This window comes from Phalaenopsis equestris, unplaced genomic scaffold (genome assembly GCF_001263595.1).
Source record: "Phalaenopsis equestris unplaced genomic scaffold, ASM126359v1 Scaffold000490, whole genome shotgun sequence".
Taxonomy (NCBI): domain Eukaryota; kingdom Viridiplantae; phylum Streptophyta; class Magnoliopsida; order Asparagales; family Orchidaceae; genus Phalaenopsis; species Phalaenopsis equestris.
The window spans coordinates 304,567-321,844 of NW_018164930.1; the positions used below are offsets into that span (position 1 = coordinate 304,567).

The 17,278-nt window shown below is 36.0% G+C and overlaps 1 protein-coding gene across 1 annotated transcript; it reads left to right on the forward strand.

Moving 5' to 3' along the window:
* Positions 1–6,595: 6,595 nt before the first annotated feature.
* LOC110028130 (exopolygalacturonase-like) lies at positions 6,596–13,625 on the forward strand. The gene is made up of 4 exons (XM_020729864.1): positions 6,596–7,159; positions 11,883–12,398; positions 13,152–13,408; positions 13,557–13,625. The coding sequence occupies exons 1-3, from the start codon at positions 6,719–6,721 to the stop codon at positions 13,392–13,394; spliced, it is 1,200 nt and encodes a 399-aa protein (XP_020585523.1). The 5' UTR covers positions 6,596–6,718; the 3' UTR covers positions 13,395–13,408; positions 13,557–13,625.
* Positions 13,626–17,278: the final 3,653 nt, after the last annotated feature.

Below are 17,278 nucleotides of genomic sequence, written 5' to 3' on the forward strand. Positions count from 1 at the left end.
TAGTGTTTGGGCACTCATGGCTCTTCCTGGCGGCACTGTGGAGTTGGGTGGAGGTGCTGGTTGCTGCTTCAAGAAGTGGGGCTGGATTAGATGGTTGTTTGGGTGTTCCCTTTTGGTTGGGATTTTTCTGGGCAACAAACTTTTGAATTTTTGTTACTGTTCCATTGATAGCTTGAGAAGCTTGCTAAGAAGGTTACTGTTCTATTGCTTTCTTAGCCTGGTGGACTAATTATTTTGGCCTTCTGCTGGATTTTCTGTTTGGACTTTTGTTGGCTTCTTGTTTCAACAGCAGCTTTGTAACCTTGGTGTCTGTTTTGGTTTTTTTCTTTATCAATGGATTGTCCCATTGATGTTGAAACCAATGCCCAATGGACAAAGACGACTTTTGCTGATGTAGTTGGAAGTGGGGTTGAGGTCCCTAAAGTCCCTAAATCCTTTGAACATTTGACATTTGGTATTTCCACAAAACCTACATGATGTGCTGCAGGGAGGAGAGTTTTCCCTTATGCCAATCCCTTAGGGATGAAGGAAGAGGAACCTACTATCCTTTTCTCTACACAGAAAATTCAAGATCTCAATACATCTATCAAGTTTACTTTAATAAGAAAATTTTAGTATGGACATCCTAAGATGGATTTGGTAAGGAGGTATTTTTATGAGTTAAAGCTTAAAGGCTCGTGGAGGTCGGGGTTATTAGATGGCATGCATCTGTTAATTACTTTATTCACTAAAGAAGATTATGTTAAAGTTTTTGCTAAACAGACCTTGGAGTCCATATGAAATTGATGAAGTGGACACCTGGATTTTATCCTACTAAGGAACCCCCAATTGTTCCTCTGTGGTTTAAATTCCCTAATCTCCCCATACAATATTATCATCAAAATGTGCTATTTAGCATTAGTTGAGTGCTTAGATGCTATCTTAAAGTTGATGATCCAACTTATAATATGACAAGGCCTGCTGGTGCTAGAGTCCATGTAGAAAGGGACATAACACTCCCAGATATTGAGAGGGTTTGGATTGGAACTGAAGAGGAAGGTTTTTGGCAGAAGATTGTGGTGGAGCAAAATGTTTGGCCATAACCTGGAGAAGTGTTATAGACTTCATCATCCTTCTAAAAAGAAGACTTCAGTGGATAGGGCTACTACTTTTAGGCCTTTAGAGGTAGCAGAATAGGAAGGGGCAAGAAGGGCTGGTGTTGTAGCTTTAAAATTAGAAGCTATTGCTACTGTGACTGACCTACCTAATTGTACAGTTGGTGATCATATGGAAAATAATGATAGTCTCACTAGCAATAGATTGATGGAAACCGCAATACCAGATGACAGCTTATTAAATATTAATCCAATTAGGATTGATGATCCTACACTCAACATTTTAACAGATGTTTTAACTGATGAATGCCAGGTTCATAAAAGCAATAGAAAAAAGAAAGGCAGGTTGGATGTTAAACAACCTTTGGATGGGCCCTCCACTGCTCTTGTGGAACACCATCCTAGGACTAGGGGGAATGGGAGGACCTTTTCTCAATGATTAAGTTCTTATGTTGGAATATTAGGGGTATTGCTCACCCCTCCTCTCTTAAGAGATTAATACATCTTGTTAGAATTCAAGAAGTTTGGTGTTTTGCTATTTTGGAACCCATGGTCACTAAGCATTCCCATAAAATTCTAAAAAAATTTCTCAAATTCACTCATTTTGCTAATGCTAATAACAAGATTTGGCTCTTTGCTAGAGCTAAACTTCAGTGGGCTGTGATGCAAAATCATTCTCAATTCATTCATATTCAATTCTCTATTGGAGCTCAAGTTGGATATGCCACTTTTATCTATGCTAGCAGAATTGCTAATAATCAGACTACTTTATGGTCTGATTTAATACAAATTGGGCAATCTGTTAACTCCTTCTAGATTCTGAGGGGGGGATTTTAATTGTGTTTCATCTCCTGGTGAAAGAAGAGGTGGAAGACCCCCTTTATTATCAACCATGAATAGATTCAATGACTTTCTTTCTGATGCTGCCTTATTTGACTTGGGTTACCAAGGTCTAGATTTCACTTGGAGGAGGGGTTCCATGTGGGAAAGGCTGGATAGAATGTTAAGAAATTCTAGATGGTTTCAGACCTTCCATTTTACTATTGTTTCTCATCTTGCCATGTCTGGCTCTGACCAAGACCTCTTATTTGCTCTATTCAAAATGCTGAAAGTCCCAAAAGATCTCCTTTCATATTTCAAAATATGTGGACTCTACATCCTAATTTTATTGGGGAAATTGCTAAGGTATGGAGGTCTGCTGGTGATGACAATCTATGGCAACTTCAAAAGAAAGTGGCAGCTCATCTGCAGCAGTGGGAATGTAATACTTTTGGAAATATTTGGAAATATACATGAAAATTTGATTACAGCTCATAAACAAGTTCTAAATATGGAAAAAGGATTTCAAAGGGGAGTAAACTCTGAAGTTAACCTTCACAAAGCTAATGAAAGACTTCTGATGCAGATTAATTACTCTCAAATTTTTTTGAAACACAAGGTTGTAGTTACCAAATTCATTGAGGGAGATAGAAACTCTAGCTTTTACCATGCATGTATTAACTTTAGAAGGAAAAACAATATGATTATATATATATCTGATTCTACTGACCACTACTTATCTGATGCTGATGCTATTGCCCAGGATGGTTTCCTTTTCTTTCAAAATATTTTTCAATTACTTTCAAAATCTTTTTAATGATCAGCCAGCCTCTAGAACCTAGATTAATACTGAGCTCTTGTCTGATTGTCAAGAGTATGTCCACAAGTTGGAACTGAATAACATTCCTTTGGAAGGGGAAATTAAAGCTACTATGGACTCTATTGATGGCGAAAAGGTGGTTGGACCCGATGACTTCACTGCTAATTTTTATAAGACTGCTTGGCCTATCATCTGTGGTGAGTTTACAGCTGCAGTGCAAAATTTCTTCAAGGGGATAGATCCCCCTAGGTACTTCACTGCTTCCACTATAACTTTGATCCCCAAGAATTCAATCAGGAAAGGCTGGGGTGATTTTAGACCTATCAGCCTAACCAATGTTCTATCTAAAGTAATCAGCAAGATCATTGTCACTAGGCTCCAACCTTATCTTCAACAACTTATCAGTAATAATCAGGTGGCTTTTGTTAAAGGAAGGAATATCACTGAAAACATTTTTCTGGCTCAAGAGCTCTTGTTGGATCTTGATAGAAAATGTAGAGGCAAGAATATCATTTTTAAATTGGACATTAAAAAGGCCTATGATAACATTAATTGGGATTTCATCTTGGATACTCTAACTGCTAGGGGTTCTTTGGGGCTTTCATCAATCTGATCAGAAGATGGCTCAAATGAAATAACCATTCTATTTTAGTCAACGGAAAGAACCATGGTTTCTTCATTGCTTCTAGGGGAATCAAACAAGGAGATCCCTTGTCCCCACAATCTTTATTCTAGCAATGGATTATCTATCAAGGCTCCTAAATCAAATGTTTGTTTCTTCCCCTTATTTGGCCTATCAACACAGATCTAATATTGGTGTGAGTCACCTGTCCTATGCAGATGATGTTATTATTTTCTCTAAGGCTATAAAGACTGTTGTGAAGACCCTTTATCAAGGACTCAAGCATTTCCAACAGACTTCAGGTATGAGTCTTAACAAACAGAAATGTCAAATTTTTACTAGCTCGCATACTCTTCCACAGATTAAGCCACAGATTAAGCATTGGACAAGTACACTGGTTTTATCCTGGCCTCTTTACCAATCAATTATCTTGGAGTTCAATTAATTAAAGGCAGAACCAAGCAAACTCAATTTAATGATGTTATTGACCATATTAAGAAACAGCTTCAATGTTGGACCAATTCCTTCTTCTCCAATGGAGGAAGAATCATTCTCCTCAAAAGCATCTTAATAGCCATTATTATTATGTCCTTCAAATGTTCACAATGAAGAAAAAAACTCAAGTTCTGCTGGGTAGAATTTTTAATAAATTCTTGTGGGCTGGACAGGAGAAACAATTTCATTGGTTATCTTAGCAAAAAAATTTGTAAGCCTCATAATGCTGGTGGTTTGAGCTTTAAAGATTTCCAAAAAATAAGTTTTATAAATATTTGCAAACTTTGGATTAAGTTTAGGGCCCAAGATAGTCGATGGGCACTTTTTATGAAAGGGAAGTACTGCAGGTCTTTCATCCTACCCTGGCTAGAAAAAAAACTTAGGGATTCTAGGCTATGGACTAAATTGCTAGAGGTCAGATCTCATGCTAAAGATCTATTTATTTGGGAGCTAGGAGAAGGGCAAATCAATTTTTGGTTACAAATCAATTTTTGGTTAGATAATTTTTGGTTAGATAAATGGACATGGAATGGGGAGAAACTGTCTTGTTCCAACTCCAAGCCCAATTATCTGACTAAGGTAAAGGAGTATTGGTCTGATAATCAATGGAATTGAAACATGTTGAATACCATCTTAAATGAAGAACAAAAGCATTGGGTAAGGAATACCTCCATCAATCCTGAGCAAAAAGATAAAATCATTTTTAAACAAGCTCCCTCACAGAAACTTTCAGCTTACATTTTTCAAAAATTCTACCAATGGCAGCCTGTCTTGTGTGGGAAAGCTATATGGGGAAAGTGGTTAACACCTATGTCTTTTTTCTGCTGGAGGCTATGTCAATCTTTGCTACCTATTAATGATATTCTCAAGATGAAAGGGCTAAGGGGGCCTTCCTGCTGCTACCTGTGTAATGCTGAAGAAGAGAGTTTAGACCATTTATTTTTCTCTTGCAATTTCTCTCAAAGAATTTGGTCTGAGCTGCTGCATCAGCTTAACATTGATACTCTGAAAGTCAGTTGGGATAAATTTCTGTGGTGTTGGAAGGACTGGCAGGAAGCTAACTTGAAAATCATTTCTTGTATAGTTGCCTGGTTCATCTGGATGTGTAGGAATCAAGCTAAGTTTGACAACATCAAACCTATGAGCAAGTCTGTGGTGCTTAATTGTACTTCCTTTACGCCGAAAATTATTAAATACCAAAAGTTTCCCAATGTTTTCCATCGAGAAAGTTAAGCAGATTTGCAAGCCAACTTTGGTCCTTTGGATCCCTCCTCCATCTGAGTGGCTGAAGGTCAATACTAATGGCAGTTTTTGTAGGGATTTTTCTGGTGTTGGGGGAATTTTTAGAAACTTCCAAGGGAAGTGTATTCCTTACTATTCTTCTCCATCTTGGGCTTATGATGTACTAGAAACTGAGATGATAGCCATTTATTGGGCTATAAACCTTGTCCATCAATGCAACATTAGAAATCTAATTGTAGAATCTGATTCCAGCACTTGTATCAGGATATTGCAAAAAGAAGAAGCTCCCCTTTAGCATATTATCAGATGGCTGAATAAACTTAAGTGTTTCCTGAACAATGGTAGAATTAAATTTCAACATATTCTTAGAGAAGGCAATAGTCGAGCTCACTGTTTGGCAGTTCACTGTTTGGCTGCAATGGAGAGGAATACAGAGCTGATTTCAGTAGGGATTATACCTCCAGCACAACTAGCTTTTCTTTTACATGGAGATAATTTGCCCATTCCTTATCTTCATTGTTGTAATGGTCTATATATATATATATATATATATATATAGCATTAAGGTACTTTAATTTGTTTTTGGGGAGGGACTTATTTTTTCCCAACATATTTTATACTCCCTTTTCTCTATTAACATGTAAGGATCCATAAGTAGCTCTTTTCTTTATATATATATATATATATTGTTTTCCACCATTCACCTATACAATGAGAAGAGAAATAAATAGGTTGATAAAAAAAGAAAGAGGTATTTTGAGGAGAATCTGAGAGATATCTTCACCGGAATATAATTTGTATATCAAGCATACATGCTCTTAAATATTAATGACCACTATTTATAAACGAGGTTTAAGGTCAATAATAGAAAATTGTACATAAACTATGACTATGAATGAACTGAATCAATTTCTCAATGTATCTAGTTATACAAACGGCACGTTTGGCTTATAGGGAGATGCTAGTTGGGAACATAAGGCTAGCTATAGATTTGTGGCTAGTACTAATGGAGTGTTCTTCTAACAAGTACCTCATCTCACTTAGTTAAGTACATAAGTATCTTAGGTGAATAGTCATTTGTAAATTGGTGCTTCTCAAGTCCTCATGTTTGTTTAGTAACACAATACCGATGACAAAGCCTACCTAAACACTCGAGCTACTTGAAAGAGATTTAACTCGAGGAGCCTCTTGATAAGATTTGAGTTATATGTGGTGCAAGTTGATTCATAATAATCTAGTTTTCCAAGTCAGTTCAAATTCTCATAGAGAATTGGTTAAATTGCCCTGGTAAAATGAATGTAAGGGCTCAATATACTGCAACGGGAACACCATTTAATAAATCCTAAATTAGAACTTTTCTTAACAAGAAAAAAAAACAAAAAAAAAATGGAGTGGCTGATTTTGGCCAATAAAGTCCAACGAAAAGCCCAAACTTAGAACACAACATAAATTAAAAACGGTGCACCATGCATCGCCCATCAATTTCCCATCATTCAACAAACATAAAACCGCCCACAAAATGGAAGATCCAACAGATAAGAATTCATGGCAATGAGAAAATAACCAAAACGGGAAACAGAGGTCGTCGGAGGACCTGAAGAAGAACCATAGCTGCGATCTGACAACATGGATTCCAACATCTGGCTGCTTTTCATTATCTTCCTCGTCGCACATGTAAACATTTGTCGGGGCAATAATTTTACAGAGAAAGTGTTTGACGTGACTAGCTATGGCGCGTCCCCCGACGGCCAAAATGACAGCACGCAGGCTTTCCTTAAAGCATGGAATGAAGCATGCACGACGGATTGCGGATTGCTAGGGAGGGCTAAGGTGTTGATACCTGAAGGAACGTTTTTGACTGGCCCTCTATGTTTTCGGGGGCTTTGCAAGAGCGCAATGGTTGTGGAGGTGAATGGAATGATTGTAGCGCCGACAGATCTTCGGGTTTTTCGAAAGGAGTGGATTGTTTTTAGGTACGTCAATGGCCTGCTGATAACCGGCAGTGGCGGGATTAATGGTCTGGGAGCAACTGCATGGCGGAAGAGGAAAGGCAATAGACTTCCACCGGTAGGACTCGATTCCACGTTTATTTTTATTCAAGCATCTTGAAACCAATCAAATGGCCACAAAAGATTAGCCTCACTTGGTACTTACTGGGCAAAGGTTTGTTTTTATATGATTAATTTTTTCTTGATGAAAAAATGACCAACTGTGCCAAGAGGATTCGAACCCCCGACCTGAGGGGTCTTAAACCATTGATCTCAGCCAACAGGCCGAGGTACGCGGCACAATTTGATCATATATAGTTTGTTTAGATTTTAGAAAAATTAGATTGGCATTATTTCAGCCAAAATTGTATAATGAAAAAACAAAAAACATTTGGAAACAAACAAGCACTTTATATTTGGAAATTTTATATTATGTTTGGTATGTTAGATGATTGTTTCTCTAATATTCTAGAATATTCCACTTAGTATTAAGTGGAAGATTCTAAAATATTTGTAGTACATAAGAATACTTTAGAATATATAATTATAAAGAATCTATAATAGGCTTCACAAGAAAAAAATGTGAGAACTTAAGAGTATACATATTTATTCTCCCATGCTCGTATAGAAGCTTAAGCATGTGTTGTGATATAAGCTCAAAAAGACTTTGCAAAGTTTAGTAAGAAATTTTTCCATCTTCTCTTCAAAAATTTTCAACATATGGTATCAAAGCTAGTTCAATTATTCGTTGGGTGTGATACAATTTCAATATATCAATAATGATGGAGCTCATCCGCTCATTTATCTCGGTTTCAATCGTTAAAGGAAAAAAATTATGACTTTCAGTCCATCAAAATGAGTACCTATTTTCGCTCCCAAAATTTATGGAAGATCGTTGAAGAAGCATTCAAATGTGTCGGAAAATATTTTGACTCATAAAACAAATCAAAAGAAGATGTTGGAAGGATGTTTGCTCAATAAACATATCCACAATTATTTCCATCAGGCAAAGCATGGACAGCTAAAGAGCCTGATTTTATACACACTGATATTTGTGGACCAATGTGTACTGAATTACTAGAGCAAAATAGATACTTGATCATTTTCATTGATGACTACATATAAATGATATATGAGTCTTTTTCTTGTGAGAACGATCACAAGTATTTAAGATTTTCAAAAAAATTAAAACTTATGTTATAAAATAAAGTGACTACTACTTAAAGACATTAAACAATGATAGAAGTACTGAATATAGCTCAAATAAGTTGAAAAAGTTTTGAGAAGAAGGTTTTAAATGACAACTCACTGTTGGATGTGCGTTAGAGAAAAATGAAGTTTCTAGATGGAATAATAAATTTATAATGATAATGACAAGAAACATGATGATGGATGTCTGCCTTCCAAAAAGTTTTTGGTAGAGGTTGTATATATTGAAGTCTATCAATAAACTATATGGCTAACTAAAACAGTGAATAATAACACACAAATTGAAGCTTATAATGGAAAGAAGCCATTCATAAAGCATGTAAGAGTCTTTGGTTATTTTTATTATGTTCATATTACATATGAGAAAAGGAGTAAATGAGATAAGAAGATAGAAAATAAAATTTTCTTTGGCTATGTTGCTCAATTTAAAAGATAGCAAGTCTATAACTTATGAATAGGGGACATTTTTATGAGCCAAGATTTTTATTAGCTAAGATTTCAAGTTTAATGAAGACGCTGCACATAACTAGAAGATAGAAAATATTGAAAGAAGAAGTGTTAAAATATTGTTAATAATACATCAACAAGTTGAAGAGAGACAACAAGGATAACTAACACAAGCACCTATAAAATAGCCAGACAAGCTCTATATTAATCAATCTCTTAATTCACCTTTTAGAAGAACAAATTATCTAACAGACAGATATGCACATTACAACTTGACAATCATGGAGGCAGAAAGATTCGAAAAAGCCTCAATGTATGAAGTATAAAGAAAAGTTATAAAAGAAGAAATAAAGATGATCGAGAAAATAAGACATGGGAGCTAGTGGACTCTCTATAAGAAAAAGAGATATCTGAATTTAAGTGAGTCTACAAGATAAAGCTCAATCCTAATAAATCAATTAAAAAATATAATGCTAGGCTAGTTTCTTAGAAATACTTAGAATAACTTGAAGTTGACTATAATGAGACTTTTACTTCAGTTGGATGACAAGAAGCATTAAGAGCATTAATTATACTTGTAGTACAAATTAAGTGGAAGATATATCAAAAAGAAATTGGATTTACATTCTTAAATGGTTACTTAAAAAAAGAGATCTATGCAAAACAACCTTCATGATTTATAGTACAAGCTCAAGAACACATAGTTATCAAGTTAAGAAGGCTTTCATTGGATTAAAACAAGCTTCAAAAGCATGGTATAGTCAAATTGACATCTACTTCATAGAACAATGCTTCGAAGGAGCCAAAAAGAGCCAACATTATACATCAAGATTTAAGGTACGAGCTACACTTTCATTGTTTTCCTCTATGCAGATGATCTTATCTATGTACGAAATAATGATAAGATGATCTAATTTTTTAATGAAGACATGAAAATGAATGCTTTTGAGATGATCGACTTAGGCCTGATATATTTCTTGAGATATAAGTAATTTAAAATTAAAGGGGTAATTTCATCACACAAAAGAAATATAAATAAAATCTCTTTAAAATGTTTAAGAAGAACAATTCCTAAATAGTAACTACTCTATTAGACAAAACGACACTTATGAAGGTCGATGATGCACCTAAACCAGACAACACATTTTATCAAAGTCTCATTAGAAGTTTACTTTATGTGACAATTAGTTTATCAAATATATTCATTTATGCAACAAGTCTACTCTCATGATTTATGCAAATCCAAGTGAATTTCATCAGGGAGCACATAGAGAGTTCTTAGATATTTATAAGGAACGAAGAAATATGACATCTGGTATGAATCAATTCCTAATTCAAGAATTGTTGAATATAATGATATTAATTGGATCGGAATAGTTGATAACATGAAGAGCACTTTATCTTATGCATTCACATTAGATTTATGATTTTTTTGGCACGAAAAAACAAGCAACCATTGCACAAATATCGGCTGAAGTTGAATATATTTGGGCTCTCACAACTGCAAGGCAGGTCCCATGGGTACAATACGTACAATAAGATATGGGCAAGCCATAAAAATGAGTTATAAAAATCTATTATGATAATAAACTCGCTATAATAAAGGCAAATTTCATATATTTCATTGCATAATTGAACATATTGGTATCAAATATCATTTCACTAGAGACGTTCAGACTAATCAATAAATAAAACTCGAGCATTAATGTAAAGAGTGACAAAAAATTTACAGACATATTCACAAAAGGTACTTCCAAGAGGAACGTGTAAACTGTGACACAAAATCCTTTAAGTAATCAAAATTTACATCAAGGGTGAATGATAAGATTAAAGCTCATTTCTCCAATTATTTAGAGTGTTCACTCTAATCTTAAATTTAAGATTCTAGGATATTTATATTAAATGAGAATTCTCTACAATATTTAATTACGAAGAATCTAGAGCATATTTTTCTAGAATGAAGTGTGAGAGTTTAGAAATTTATTGATTTAGCCTCCCATGTTTATTAATAGGCATAACTATGATCTTGTCATGTAAACTCAAAACAATTGAGCAATGTTTAGAAATAAAATTTTCCATCTTCTCTTCATATATTTTCAACAATTTTTTTTTTATTGTGTGTTCTCAATATGAAAATATGAAAAAATACATTTATTTTTGAAATAATATATGAGCCATTCAATCAGACCCTTAGAGGATGTTAGAATCATTTTTCATTTCTGTGATAAATAATTAATAAAACATTGTTAAATTATTTTCCACCTAAGAAAAAATAGTTATTCATTTATGAAAAAAAATAATATTGTTTAAGTAAATCTTCAGGTCACCTCAGATGAATATTATAAAAAAAAATTCCTATAAGTAATTTCTTATAGAACTTTAATAGGAAATCATTTGTCATTATGTATTATATATCAATATCATTCACTTTTTTTATAAATAGAAATTGCTTATATGATCTATGCCTGAATACTATAAGGCAAGGAAAGCATGCATGCCAATGCACAAATTCAATATCACTCTGAAAGATGGATCATTAACATCGATACAACAATGCATGGGATTTTTTGTATCACTTAAGTTTGTTTCATTGAAGTATATATTAGGATTATATAATATTCCATTTGCTTGAATTTTAAACTTTATGGTATTTGATTGGAGGCCTTAGAAAAACTAAATTACAATTGCTCACCCAACCCATAATTTATGTCATCCCCTCTTTTGTTCTCCACCTGATTTCCTCTTCTCTCTTGTCTGATCCACTCACCTCTTTTACATCTCATCTAATACTATAATTGCAAATGTATTACAAAACAACTGTATGGAAGCTTCATGGCTCTCTACATCTCTATAAATATCTTTACTGGAGATCTACTACTCATAATTTAGTTGTTCGGTTTGACGTGCCATTGGTCATTGCAAGACCTTTTACTTTAACTATTTTTTAGCTTATTTTTAAAAAATTTCTAGCGACTATTTTTATAACTTCATTTTACATTTCTTTTCTTTATGATTCAATTTATTGTATGCTTTCCATGCTTAAAAAAATTTATTGTTGTCCTCATATGTATTGAAGCGTAATCTCACTACAATTCTCTTTTAAGAGATATCATTACTTACAAATTTTAAATTGCATCATATTACAGTCCCTTAAGTTGATGAGCGTGACCAACACACATCTCCAGTCAATCTCTTTCACAGATAGCAAGTTCTTCCACGTCCTTGTCGGCCAGTCAGCCCACGTTACGATCAAAAGCATCAATATAAGTGCCCCAGGCAACAGTCCCAACACGGATGGCATCCATATCAGTGAGTCAATAGATGTTCAAATCCAAAATTCTACGATTGGTAGCGGCGACGACTGCATCTCCATTGGCTCTGGAAGCAAAAATGTGACTGTCAGAAATGTGTTCTGCGGGCCAGGCCATGGAATAAGTGTTGGGAGTTTGGGCAAGTATAAGTATGATTTGGGCGTTGATGGGATCTATGTGACGAATTGCACGCTCTCGAGAACAACTAATGGCGTCAGGATCAAGACATGGAGGGATTCACCGGCAATCAACGCTACCAACTTACGCTTTTATGATATTGTGATGGAGGAGGTCGAGAATCCGATCATCATAGATCAAGAGTATTGCCCTGGTACTTGTGATGATGACAAGGTAATAAACTCATAACCAAATAAAAATTTACATGTGGTCTATAATTTTTAGGAAAATAGTACACACACACTCAAATTTTAAACATTAAACCAAAATGAGATAAATTAATATAGTTTGGAAATAATTAATATATATTGATTATTGTTATAACTGAAGAGGATTGTAATGCTTCTTAGTTATATGCAATATATAGATATATACATTGCATATAACTAAGTAGCATTACAATCCTCTTCAGTTATAACAATAATCAAAGAGTAAAGTTACTAAACCCCAAATAGTCATTCAACTTTAAAGTGATTGACTTCATTATTATAGCATACCATCCAATTAATTTCTACAATAATTGAAGTGATCCCTATACAATTAATACCTCGTAAGGAATTTAAGAGCATTAATTAAGACTCGTTCAAAGTATTCTGAGCTGATTTTTTGGATAAGTTAGATTTTTTTGTTATTAAGTGAACATATTTTAGAAAATGATGTTATTTTCTAACTTTTTAGTCTTTATGTATGTATTGAAGATGTGAGCGCACCAATTATGCAAAATCATTATTGACGTGAAATTATATATATATAACCAAACTATATAGAAACATTTTTTTGAAATTCAAGCAACTAAATAGGAATTAAAAACTCAAAAATTTAAACATACCTTCCAGAAATTAAGCTCCGAAGTTGAGGTTCACTATTATAATTTGCATGGTTTCGAACATGTACTGACGTATAACTCCATTACCTCCATATACGCAGCCACCTTCCAGGGTTAAGATCAGCGGCGTGACCTTCGAGAAGATAAGGGGTACTTCAGCAACTGACGTAGCAATCAACCTCCTGTGCAGTTCTACGGTTCCATGCGATATCAAGCTGAAGGACATCGACTTAAGGCCTATGCCTCCCAGCCCAGGCATGTTGCCGACCGTGCCTCTCAGTACCTGTATACATGTCGGCAATGCGACTGCCGAAGGATATATATTCCCCCCCGCCTGCTTCTGAATATGTCATTTCAGGTAATAAATTGCAAATCATGCAGTTTAAGAATTTGTGAGCTAAACCCTAAACAAAGAATGATACGTGTAGATCCAAATGTAGTCCTGTTTGTTCGGGCTAATTTATTAGTTTTGTTGTAAGCTAATTACATCTTTTTCTTACTTGCAGGATAAACTTAGTGCATCTACAGCCTGGCTTAAACTTGCTTTGCTTAGCTGCATACTTCTTTCTCTTCCATCACTAATATTATTTGATCTTTGTTACCTATCAAAAGATTTAGCCGAGCTTAGGACTTGAGTGTTTAAAAGTTTAAGCCCGCATTTACTTTATTTCACATTTAAATTACAAAAATAGAATTAAATTGTCCCTCGTTGATTAAATGGTTTGGACTTTTTTGTTCTTATTATACTGGAAAATTTTGACACTTTTACATCTTTAAATATTGGACAACTTTGTTGCATTGTATTGAAAAATCATGCTTTGTGTATGCAAAAGGAAAACAATGGCATCACTCTTTTTTTAGCTGTACCAAACACGCTAGCCAGCTGTACCAAACACGCTAGCCAATTGTAAATGGATCATGAATCCGTTGGCAATTACAATATTTTCATTAAAATTTTATTTTATTTTATATATAGATATATGGTATGACTCATATATCATATCGGGACAGACGCTGGATCGAAGCGGAGCGGAAGAATCTGTCCAAATTGGGAAGTTACGTGGGTTAGGGTGCGGGAGCAAAGCCCCGCGGTTTGGTACAGGGGTAATGTTGGAATTACATGTTGTGTCTAGGTTTACTCCGGGGGTTATAAATAGGCATGTTAGTAACCCCATGAGGTATCCCTGATTTCTGTAAACCCTTTTCTGAATATTGAAAGGAACTCACCGCTCACCGCTCTGCACCGCTCTGCTCCCGAGGACGTAGGCATCTTTGTCGAACCTCATTAAACATTTGTGTTCTTCTGGATTTGTGTGGTTACTGTTTTTCTTCGCCTTATTTTCTCAACAAGTGGTATCAAAACCAAGGTTTAAGGGCAGAGGAGATCGACAGTGTCGAAGGAGAGGGAGTTCGTGGCAAGACTCTCGATCGCGGCGGATCGCGTGGATTCGCGAACAGAAGGATCGCGGCAGAGAGGTTCGCGGTGCGGAAGGCTTCGGAAGGGCGGAAGGCGTGTGGACCATACTGCTGTCAGAATCACGGAAGGCGGGAGAGACGGAATCGCGAAGCTGTTCGTGAAGTTCCTGTTTGCGGTTCGCCGGCTAGCAGAAGGGCTCGCGATCTGATTTTTTGACCAGTCCTGAAGTTTTGTGTCCGGAGATAGGCGAGGCGTAGAGACAAGCGACGCTGCTGCTGGACAACATTCCTTCCGTCCGGGAAATAATTTTCTGCTGGGTTCGGATTTCAGGAAAGGAAGGAAGCGAATTTCCAGGAGGGAGATCTGCGAAATTTGATTCTTTGCTGGAGAGGAATCCGGAGAGGAATATTCTCTCACAAATTTCGCTTGAATTGCAAAATTGTCTTTGTTGTTTTTGCGGAGAGCAAGAAGGAATGTTTCCATGAAAATTTTCTTGCATGGAATATAGGTTCCGAATTAAATTCTGAAAATTCTGTTGGAGGCGGAATTGGAAATTGGAATCGGAAAGCTCGAGGCAGAATTGGAAGATCGCGATCAGCATCCAATTTCATTCAGCGGATAGGCTTTGGAGAAAGAAGGAAAGTTTTTTTCTTAAATTTGTTAATTAAAGCTAATATTTTAATTAAGGGAGTCTTGATTAAGGAAGCTTAATTAAGAATAAATTTCATTTTTTCTTTTCTAAAAAAAACAAATTCTAAATAAGGATTTTTGCAGAGGAAATTTTTTTGCAAAAAGTTTTGTTGCAGGATCAATTTTCGAATGATTTTTTCTGGTGCAAAATTCGAGGTGGTGAAGTTTGACGGAACTGGTAACTTCAGATTGTGGCAAACCAGGGTGAAAGAACTGTTGGCGCAACATGGAATCTTGAAGGCTTTGCGGGCAGCAAAACCAGATACCATGAAAGAAGAAGATTGGGAAGATGAAGAATTGCAACAGCGAGTGGCAGCGACGATACGCTTATGCCTGAGAGATGAAGTTATGTATCACGTGATGAATCTGAAATCTCCAGGAGAAGTTTGGAAGAAATTGGAAACTCAATTCATGGCTAAATCTCTGACAAACAAGTTGTATCTGAAGCAAAAGTTGTATGGGCTAAAGATGCAGGAAGATTCTGATCTGGCGCAGCATGTTAATGGCTTCAATCAAATAATCACAGACCTGTCACGACTTGATCTGAGTATTGAGGATGAAGATCGAGCGATGATTTTGTTGTGTTCATTATCCTCTTCCTATGAACACCTGGTGACTACTCTAACATATGGGAAAGAGACTATTAAAGTGATGAGATTACTACAGCGTTGTTGGCTCACAACCAGCGGAAGCAGAATGCAGGGGATAGCTCTCACGGCGATAGTTTATATGTTAAGGGTAAGCAGGATCGTGGAAGGAAGAAAGAGAATGAGCATTTTGCAAGGCAAAATTCCAGATCCAAGTCCAAAGGCAAAAAGACAATTCATTGCTACAAGTGCATGGAGTCAGGTCAAATGAAGCGAGATTGTCCAAAGCTGAAGAAGCAGACTGGGGAGAAAAGTGATACTTCATCGAGTGATACTTCTGTGGCGCAGCATGAAAATTCAGATTGCAGTGATGGTGATATGCTCTCAGTTTCATCAACTCAGTTCACGGATGCATGGATTCTTGATTCAGAATGCTCTTATCACATAACACCTAACAGGGAGTGTTTCACTTCATACAGGTCAACTAATTCTGGCTCAGTCTATTTGGGTGATGATAGATGCTGCAATATAGTTGGTATTGGAGAAGTCAGAATTCAGATGTATGATGACACAGAACGTTATGTGATGTCAGACATACTCCAGATCTGAAGAATAATTTGATTTCCTTGGGCACTCTACACAGAAATGGTTTTATTCCTAACGCTGATGAGGATATGGAAACCATTAGAATTGTTAAGGGTGCACTAACGGTGATGAAAGGAAAGCTGACTGCAGGTAATATCTACAGACTGTTAGGGAGTACAGTTGTAGGTGGCGTTCATTCTGTGGAGTCAGATAATGACAGTACAAAGCTATGGCATATGCGTTTGGGTCATCTCAGTGAACGTGGGATGGCGGAATTGCATAGAAGTAATCTGTTGCATGGAGTTAAAAGCTGCAAGCTCGATCTTTGTAAGTTTTGTATTCTTGGAAAACAGACTAGAGTCAGTTTTATGACTGGAAAGCACAAAACTGAAGGAATCCTTGATTATGTGCATTTTGATGTATGGGGCCCTACTAGGGAGTTGTCATTGGGAGGATCCCAGTATTTCGTTATCTTTATTGATGATTTCTCTAGAAAAGTTTGGGTGTATTTCTTGAAGCAGAAATCTAAAGTTTTCTCTAAATTCAAGCTGTGGAAAGCTGAGGTGGAGAACCAAACTGGCAGAAAGATCAAGTATTTGAGGTCCGATAATGGCACAGAGTACACAAATTCACAGTTTCAGAAATTTTGTGAGAAGCATGGGATTCAGAGGCATTTTTCGGTGCGGAAGACACCACAGCAAAATGGTGTGGCAGAAAGGATGAACAGGTCCATAGCTGAAAGAGATAGCTGAAAGGGCAAGATGCTTGAGATTGAATGCAGGACTTCCTAAGAGTTTCTGGGCAGAGGCTGTGAATATGACATGGTATCTTTACAATAGATCACCTCGAGCATCATTGGGTTGCAAGGTCGCAGAAGAGGTATGGACAGGTAATCCAGTTAAATTTGATCATTTACGGATTTTTGGATGTCCTGCTTATGTGCATGTAC